Source organism: Palaemon carinicauda, chromosome 22 (genome assembly GCF_036898095.1).
Source record: "Palaemon carinicauda isolate YSFRI2023 chromosome 22, ASM3689809v2, whole genome shotgun sequence".
NCBI lineage: Eukaryota > Metazoa > Arthropoda > Malacostraca > Decapoda > Palaemonidae > Palaemon > Palaemon carinicauda.
The window spans coordinates 48,312,167-48,321,824 of NC_090746.1; the positions used below are offsets into that span (position 1 = coordinate 48,312,167).

At 37.4% G+C, this 9,658-nt stretch overlaps 3 protein-coding genes across 3 annotated transcripts in view; 2 read left to right on the top strand and 1 right to left on the bottom strand.

The window, feature by feature from the left end:
• LOC137616421 (uncharacterized) overlaps positions 1 to 9,658 on the top strand; it is a 742,648-nt gene that overhangs the window by 562,950 nt on the left and 170,040 nt on the right. The window lies entirely within an intron of this gene.
• LOC137616424 (receptor-type tyrosine-protein phosphatase T-like) overlaps positions 1 to 9,658 on the bottom strand; it is a 209,195-nt gene that overhangs the window by 140,016 nt on the left and 59,521 nt on the right. The gene's annotated exons all lie outside the window — the stretch shown is intronic.
• The window catches only part of LOC137616739 (receptor-type tyrosine-protein phosphatase T-like), a 48,191-nt gene that overhangs the window by 11,236 nt on the left and 27,297 nt on the right, over positions 1 to 9,658 (top strand). Inside the window, 5 exon segments of the mRNA XM_068346741.1 lie at positions 613 to 812; positions 4,814 to 4,973; positions 6,908 to 7,022; positions 7,255 to 7,443; positions 9,126 to 9,261. Coding sequence (XP_068202842.1) covers positions 613 to 812; positions 4,814 to 4,973; positions 6,908 to 7,022; positions 7,255 to 7,443; positions 9,126 to 9,261 — 800 coding nt within the window.

Below are 9,658 nucleotides of genomic sequence, written 5' to 3' on the forward strand. Positions count from 1 at the left end.
CATGTGACAGCCTAATGGACGTTTTCAAATGAAGCAATATTTGCTTTATAAGTGACGGAAGCCAGACATCAGAGATAAGGGGAATTTGACCTACTAAAAGTACAAATTTTGAAAGATTAAAAAAGTAGTTCATCTATATAAGAAGGGAAAACTAAGATGAATTACGAAGAATCTAAACTGACAATTATGTTAGTTTAAAAGGGAGCGTTTGAAATTTGTTAGAATATTCGAGATTTGATGGCTATTTTTGTTTTAAATCCTTTAAATTAGCCATTTGACCCCAAATATTCTCATGGAGGGAGAGGTAGGCAGAGAGAGCGACAGAGACAGGTAAAATCCAGCTTCCGAATTCTTGATCATGAAAATATTCATTTTAATCACAACTATTTCTTTTTTTTTACTTTATATTTATCGATCAGTGACTTTCAACGTTTGTCTTTATGATGAATGTACACAGGAGATAATATAAACAAGAATATGAATATAATATACTTTACTCAACCCAAATAACAGTAATATTTCGATGAGCAATTAAAAAGCCGTGACAGAGTGATTATATCTTAACTATGTGGTTTCTTATCAATCAATTTTACAAATTTTCTTTCTTTTTAGATGGCTGACCTTCCACCTGGCAAAATAATTGAGGTCCGAGCAAGGTGTTGCAATACAAAGTTTTGTGGAAATGAATCCACAAAAGAACTGGTCACGAAGCCTTTCCCTGAATTTGATGGATCCCTCACAGTTGGAGAGAAGACCAATTCCTCTGTAGCAATTTCACTACCTCGGGTCACCAATGAAGGAGATGGAAATAGGTAAATATTTTCAATGAAGCTATCATTGAAATTACATTTCTGCTCAATTTCTGACATTTTCCATTGATAACTTGATTTAATTACCTGGTAGATAAAACTAGTTGAATATAAGATCTATTTAATTATACAAGAGCAATTCAAGTGGTAAAGCAATAGGTATCTTTGAAGAGACACATAAATTTTTAGTTATTCATGTTTGTTGCAAAGCATTTTTGTGAGATAGAATTTCTTCTCGTTCTTTCAAATTCTCTCGAGTTCTTCCCAAATCATTCAATTTTTGAGAAATCTGGAAAAGAAAATAGTTCTCAAAATCATTGTTAGTTTGTATTTTAAACTCATTCATGAGAAAATACATCTGTTGTCATCCCTGGAACATATTCTTCTAGCTGTAATACTGTAAAATGCCATAAGGAATCAATGTATAGACTGATGATAACCAAGGTTCTTTGCATCTTCCTTTCTATACCAAATCCATTGCCTTCTTCGTCTGCTCTCTCTCTCTCTCTCTCTCTCTCTCTCTCTCTCTCTCTCTCTCTCTCTCTCTCTCTCTTTTACCACTTATCTGGCCAACTCCTTTAACTTTACTTTGCTCGTTTTCATCTCAATCCTCAAGATATCTTTCAAGCAAGACCAAAATCTTGGAAAGGTGATCGTGGCTTCTTTGCAAAACAGCAAATAAAACAGCAGTTTTATTGTTTTTGATAATATCATTATCATTCTTATTATTATCATTATTAATTATGATATAATTTTTATCATTATTGGTTTCATTATCCTAATTGACACTACTGTGACGGGCCGAGAGAGGAGTTGTGAAATCAAAGGCAGATTGGAAACGACTGAGTTATATTGTGGAACACTCTCCTTATATACAAAACCTCAAGGCAACAGGACATGACAAGTTCACAAGACAGACAATATCACAGAGGAAAAACCAGACAGGAATTTTCATGTTCGTTTTAGTGCGAGGGAGGAGCGAAGATACAAGCATAATATATACAAAAGGAATTATGTACAATTGTGTGAAACACGGTTGGTACATGGCTCCCCCCCCCCTAAAAATGACATAATGTACATGTTAAATAGGGCGCCCTGATCTAGAGAGGCGAACTGTAGGCGGGTCATCTGGCAGAAGATAAGCAGGTTTTAGACGATCAATGGAGACCCAGTCTTCTTTGCCCCGAATGTTTAGGAGGAATGCTTTCGGACTGCGTCGGATCACAAGGAAAGGTCCCGTGTAAGGGGGCGTTAACGGTGGCTTGCTGGTGTCGTTGCGCAGGAAGACGTGCGTTGCAGAGTGCAAGTCCGTTGGTATGGGATGCTTCGCTGGGGGCTTGTAAGTCTGGCGGCATGGCTGGCAGAAAGCGGTGATAATAGTTGATCATGCCCAAGAATTCCTGCAGAGCTTTGACGGTCGAGGGCGTGGGGAAATTATGAACGGCTGCTACCTTCTCAGGGAGGGGATGGACTCCTTCAGGAGTGATACGGTGCCCTAAGAACGACACTTCGTTGGCACCAAAGGTACACTTGTCGTACCGGACTACAAGGCCGTTTTGTTGCAGGCGGTCGAGCACGATGCGCAGGTGACGGAGGTGTTCCTCTTTTGAGGAGGAGAACACAAGTATGTCGTCCACATAACATACACAGAAAGGGAGGTCCCCTAAGATGCCATCCATGAGACGTTGAAACGTTGCCCCAGCATTACGAAGGCCAAAACAGGAGTAATTGAAGGTGTATGTGCCAAACGGAGTGGTGATGGCGGTCTTGGGGATGTCTTCTGGGTTCATAGGCACCTGATAATACCCCTTCAGGAGGTCGAGCGTAGAGAAAACCTTTGCTTTGTGCAGGTAGGAGGTTACATCAGCAATGTTTGGGAGGGGGTAGTGATCCGGTTCTGTTTGCATGTTCAGGCGCCTGTAATCCCCGCACGAAAGGAGGGAGCCGTCTTTCTTCAGAACGATGTGTAAGGGTGACGACCATGGGCTGGAGGCCTTTTGGCAAAGGCCCATTTTCTCCATTTCGGCGAACGTCTGTTTGGCGGCTGCCAATCGTTCCGGTGCCAGACGTCTGAATTTTGCGAAGACTGGGGGTCCCGTCGTCTTGATATGGTGATAAATACCGTGCTTGGCAGGAATCGTGGGCGTTTGGCGAAGTTCTGGACGGAAAACTTCCGGGTACGACGTGAGGAGGTAGGTGTAGGCATCCGTGGGTGCGCTGATGTGGAGAGCGAGGTTAGAGGGGGCGGGTTGAAGAGGTGTCGACAAGTACGAGTCTGTGTTGACCAATCGTCGGTGGGCGACATCGACCAGAAGGTGGAAATGAGAGAGGAAATCCGCACCGAGGATTGGCATTGTGACGTCAGCAACGAGAAACTTCCAATTGAATTTACCGTTTCCGAACGATAATGTGAGGCTCTCGTAACCGTAGGTGGGTATCGCAGATCCGTTGGCAGCTACCAAGCGGACGTCGGCAGATGTAGACAGACTACGTTGTGCCTTGAAGAGTTTCCTTGGCAAAAGAGAACGACAAGCACCCGTGTCTACCAAAAATCGCACGCCCGTTCCTGCATCCTGTAAAAAGAAAAGATTAGAAACATGGGAGGCCACCGCCACAAGCGATGGCCTACTTACACGTTTTTTGGCCACTGACAATCTTTGGCACATTTCTTCGCGGTTGCCCCGAATCTGAAGTGGTAGTAGCAAAACTGCGGTGGATGGGAGGTAGTAAGTGGCTGTAGAAGTCGTTCGTTGGGGCGCGATCGATTGGTGAGTGGTGGGCGGCTTTGTCGCCGCTTCGGCACGTCACGAGGTAGGCGTGTATGTCCTACGGCATTCATGTCAGCTTCGGTTGACGTTGAATAGGCATCCTCGTCGTCAGGGGTGGAGGCGTTGATGGAGGTCTTGAAGTGGCTGTCCATAAGGGCGTCGGCTTTGGTCATCAAGTCCTTTATGGGTAAACTATCGACATCGGGTATGGCAGCGCGCACAGGTTCAGGTAAACGGCGTATCCAAAGGGCACGGAGTAGGTTCACCTCACGAGGAGAGCCGTCTGCGGCAGGTTGAAGGCGAGCGATACTGGTCATTTCCCTGAGGGCAAGCGAAGCCCTTTAGTCCCCCAACGGTTGTTGCAAGAGCTGAAAAAGCTTTGCTATACGGGCGGCTGGCGACGGCGAGTACTGCTGCAGAAGGTATGATTTGAGGTCGTCATACGCTATTAGGGTGTCTCCTTGTTCACAAAGCCAGTCGGATATTTCTGGGAAGGTGTCCTCGGGTATCGTCGCGAGAACATAATCCGCTTTGGTGGTTGAGCGAGTCACGCCCCTGATACGAAACTGGACTTCTGCGCGCTGAAACCAAGCAAACGCCTCTCCGCTGGCAAACGATGAAAGTTTGAATGGAGCGGCCGCAGCACCAACTGCCGTAGAGTCCGCCATAGTACCAACGATGAAGGGGCGAGGGGGTAGGGGTGGAAGGCGGTGGGAGCGAGTCGACTTCTGGGGTCACCAATGTGATGGGCCGAGAGAGGAGTTGTGAAATCAAAGGCAGATTGGAAACGACTGAGTTATATTGTTGTGGAACACTCTCCTTATATACAAAACCCCAAGGCAACAGGACATGACAAGTTCACAAGACAGACAATATCACAGAGGAAAAACCAGACAGGAATTTTCATGTTCGTTTTAGTGCGAGGGAGGAGCGAAGATACAAGCATAATATATACAAAAGGAATTATGTACAATTGTGTGAAACACGGTTGGTACACTACTATCTTTAAAGCAATAACAACATCGACAACAACAATGATCTTGATAATAATCTTTAGAGCATTAGGCCTACCATCTTTATCAATATTTTCTTCTTGTTTCTTTTTCTTTATTATGTTATAAATATGTGCTAAGATGTAGAGAGAAAGTTAAAGATCTCGTTGTCGTCAACAACACTTTCTGATTCTGATCATAACAACTTTGTTGACAGTCACTCTTCTTCTTCTTCTTTTTTCAGCTCCTTCCTCGTTGTAGTAGAACACGTAACCCAAGATGGCGAGGGAGTAGAAGATCTTCAAGGGAAGGTTGAAGCATTAGTCACTAGAGATCGAAAAGGCCGGAAAAAAAAAATAAATTGCCTTGATGGGCCTTTTTGGATTGCTGGAGAAATATCATCTGTAAGTAACAATTATTGTTTTCGGAAGCTGTTGCTGGATAATCCTGTTTTTCACTTCCTGATTGCTTAGTTGCACTTTTCTTGTAAACTCCATCAACTGAGTTCTGGAGGAAATATTTCATATTAACTATACTTTTCTTATTTTTCATAACTAGCTGCATAAATTCTTTTCCTTAGCATGAACCCAGCATCACCCTTTAGAATCTGATCAGTAATTAAGACTGTTTTCATGCGTCCTTTGTTTAGTAATTTGTGTATAATCTGTAACCTTTATTATCAAAGTATTTACCCTTTTCTACTATCTTGCACTTAAAATGGATTCTATTCTCACTCGGGGAGCATTTCATAACAGATAGAGAGGTCATGTCTAACTTATCCTACAACGCTGTCAAGGATGATGAGGTTTCCTAATCTTTGCTGCATTTGAATCCTTTTGCTGACATCATTCGTTAGACATCAGCCACTTTTACGGCGATGATGCTTTCCAGAGATAATTACTCTTTAATGGACAATTTTCAAGATTAGCGAGTACTAAGAATTAATTTCATTCTGGTTTTATAATTACCAAAATTGCAGTCATAATTTAGCTCTGATGAATCCCACTGAATTTCTTATTATATTATTTGATACTTATTTTAGACCTCTCTCAGCAGAGTTAGTTCATTTTATTGTATAACAGTATGATTTTTTTTTTTCAATACTATTTTGATTGTTTTGCTTTTCTTTTCATCACACTTTCCTTTTTCTCCTTTCACTTTGAAATTCTGCCCATTATTATAATTCCTGCGGACCAATTTTTCTTCACCCAAGGGGTTAACTACTGCACTTTCATTGTTCAGGGGCTAATTTCTTCTTGGTAAGGGTAGAAGAGACTCCTTAGCTGTGGTAAGCAGCTCTTCTAGGAGATGGACACTACAAAATCAAACCATTGTTCTCTATTCTTGGGTAGTGCCATAGCCTCTGTACCATGGTCTTACACTGCCTTGGGTTAGAGTTCTCTTGCTTGAGGGTACACTCGGACACACTTTTCTATCTAGGTTCTCTTCCTCTTGTTTTGTTAAAGTTTTTTATAGTTTAAATAGGAAATTTTTATTTTAATATTGTTACTACTCTTAAAATGTTTTTTTTTTTCCTTATTTCCTTTCCTCACTGGGTTATTTTCCCTGTTGGGGCCCCTGGACTTATAGCATCCTGCTTTTCCAACTAGGGTTGTAGCTTAGCATTTAATAATAATAATAATAATAATAATAATAATAATAATAATAATAATAATAATAATAATAATAATAATAAACGTAGCAGCAAATGTTTGAAGGAGCTACTTCATAGCTACACCAAAAAACAAAATATATTTTGGAAATTACCAAGTAGTTGAGATTTATGAAAAGCACTGATATATGAAATCGATTTCATATAAATTGTGTAAAAAATACATTAAAGCATGACTCAAAATGGGTACGAGATATAATCACGTTGTGTAAATTCACACGAATATCAATTGGCTTTTATGGATAAAATGAAAAGAAAATAGATGTCATTAGTCAGTGTAGGTCTTGAGATTTGTATCACATGATCATCGTAAATTGCCTGAAATGCATGTCTTAATGTAAAAAGATATGTTTTTTTTTTTTTTATAGAGTTTATAGTTAGTCACACTTTTAAACGGTAGATAGTAAATCATCTGTCAACTTTGCAGTAAATTAAGAAAGCTCTGTGAACAAACATTCAAGATTTTCTTTTTCCAACGAACAGAACTCCTTTACCTCTTAGCAGTATACAACTGATTAAAACTTTAATAATGTATTGTATAGCGAACAGTCATAAGCATACATTGAATATTTCATTTGGTTCTCGAGTGATACGGAAAGAACCTAAGCGTCCTTATAACTATATTATGTATCTCTATATAATTCTATTCCCCAATTTCCATTCAAGAGCACAATCGCATTTGTGGTCGGGGATGGAAAAGACTACAACGGATATTACAACTGCCCACTACAGGAAGGAGAAGCCTACAGGTTTGCAGTTGGGGCTGCTACAAGACTTCGAGGTATGTAGCTCCGGTTTTGGGGTCTTGTGTAGTTATAGGCAATCAAGTAAACAAAGTCACTGCCAGTTTCACTGAAAAGTAATAATAATAATAATAATAATAATAATAATAATAATAATAATAATAATAATAATATATTCTTTAATTTTCTCTTAATCTGACTTTTTAATGAGACCATGAACTTTGACAGAGGAGCACCAATCAGTTTCATTATAAATATTCATGTTGACAGAATATAAAGCTGAAAAGGACACAAAAATGCTAGTTAACTGTCAAAACCTGGACGCTGCTCGCTCTCAAAAACTCTATGAAACAATATTCCGTGATCATTTCACTGAAGCCTACATATCAATATATAATTTACATGAATTAGATTTCCGGAGTTCAGAAAGACGGGTGAAACTTCAGCGAATCCCATTTCGTAATTAAAAATGTTCCTCCTTTGAGCTAAAAATAATATCAGTGGCATGTGACCATTATTGAATATTTTCATTAGGAGAAATTACCTTAGCAAAACATTGTAGACTTTTCTAGATATTACAAATATATATATATATATATATATATATATATATATATATATATATATGTATGTATTTATGTATGTATGTGTATATGTATGTATGTATATACATGAATACACAGAAGTATTTATCGATATACAGTGTTTTTATAAATATGTTTACATATTTATATATAACAATATACAGTATAACTATATAGATGTTTTTAATAATTTCGATTTGAATAATATAGGAATTGATATGATTCGTAGGAGGAATTAAAAAAAATTGAATAGAGAGAGCATGAATGTAGAGCTGAAAATGAACATGAGTAAAATAAAGATAATGTTCAATGAAAATGCAGAACGAAAATAAAACTATATGAGTTATGGACAAATCTCGAGAGATAGTTAATGAATATACGTACTCAGAACAGACAGTAGGTAAACAACCTCAGGACACAAGATCGAAATTAAAATAAGGATAGGTATGGTATGAAGAGGATTTGGTAAACAGATTAAGATGATGAGAAGTAAAATACCATTTTCTCTAAAAAGAAAAGTATTTAATCAGGTGATCCTACCAGTATTAACTTATGCAACAGAAACTTGGAGCCCTACTAAAGCCTTAGAAGATAATCTAGTTACAAATCGAAGATCTACGAAAAATATTCTGATGGGAATAACACTAAGAAACAGGAAAAGAGCAACATCTATTCGAGAGCAAACTTAAGTAGAGAATATTCTAACAACTTGTAAGAAAAAGGAATAGACATGGGCAGAACATACAGTGAGAATGACAGACAATAGATGGACATTAAGAATAATAGAATTGGTCCCTAGAGGTTGCGAAGGAAGCAGTTAAAGGAAGAAAAGAGAAGACGGTGGATTGACGAACAAAGTTTGAGGATGTGGATTAGCATAGAAAGACCATAAACAGACAGAAATGGAAGGACATGCGTGAGGTCTTTGTTCTGCAGTGGACTAGTAATGGATGATGAATGAGGATGATGAGATATATGTATATATAATGTTATATATGAGTATGTATATATATACATACACACACACACACACACACACACATATATATATATATATATATATATATATATATATATATATATATATATATATATATATATATATATATATATATATATATATATATATATATATGAAATTCCAACCAAATAGTATTCACTGGTTCATTTTCGTCCATATGTTTCTACTCTTGTACTTTTTTTTTATACAGATGAGTGCAGTTACGTGTAATAATATCATAGTGTTTTCCTTTTATAAGGCTTTCCTTAACTCCCAATGCATATGAAAGGAATGAGTTTATTATAGGTTTTTGTTGTTCTGTTCCTAGTTAGGAATATGTCTGCAAGATCTATTTTTAATCAATAACAAATAATTTTGTTTCATTCCGTGTGTATATCAGTCACTCCTCTGTTGCGTTATCCAAACATTATAAAGCCTCATGCAGTTTTGTGCTAGACATGGAAACTATTTTAAAATATAATATAAAGATACGCAGTTTAATATGAATAAGTTTAAAGTAACGAAAAGTGCTTTTCTACAGTTCCTTTTCTTTGCAGACAAAGAAACCATAATTTGGAAGAAACTGAACTCTGCAGTGAAAGTTGTGCCATCGACCCAACCAGTCAACGTCTTGACTATCATCATAATAACTGTGGCACTCATCTTGCTTTTCCTCTTGATTGGCGTCTACACGTAGGTTCCTTTATGTCTATTCCAGCATCGACTTCAGGTTGATAATAGCTCACTTTCTTCTGGTCACAGTCAAAGTCTTCCGATTTCGTAATTCAGTTTTTTCTTTAAGTATGGACGATGAAATTGTTTTACTGTTATTCTTTGAGCTCTGAAAATTGGTATTTTTTCATAAGTTTACTTTATCTGAGTCAATCACAGTTTTCACAGAATTATACATGTAAAATGATAAATAAGTATCAATATATATATGTATATATATATATATATATATATATATATATATATATATATATATATATATATATATATGTATATATATATATATATATATATATATATATATATATATATATATATATATATATATATATATATATATGTATATATATATGAGCGG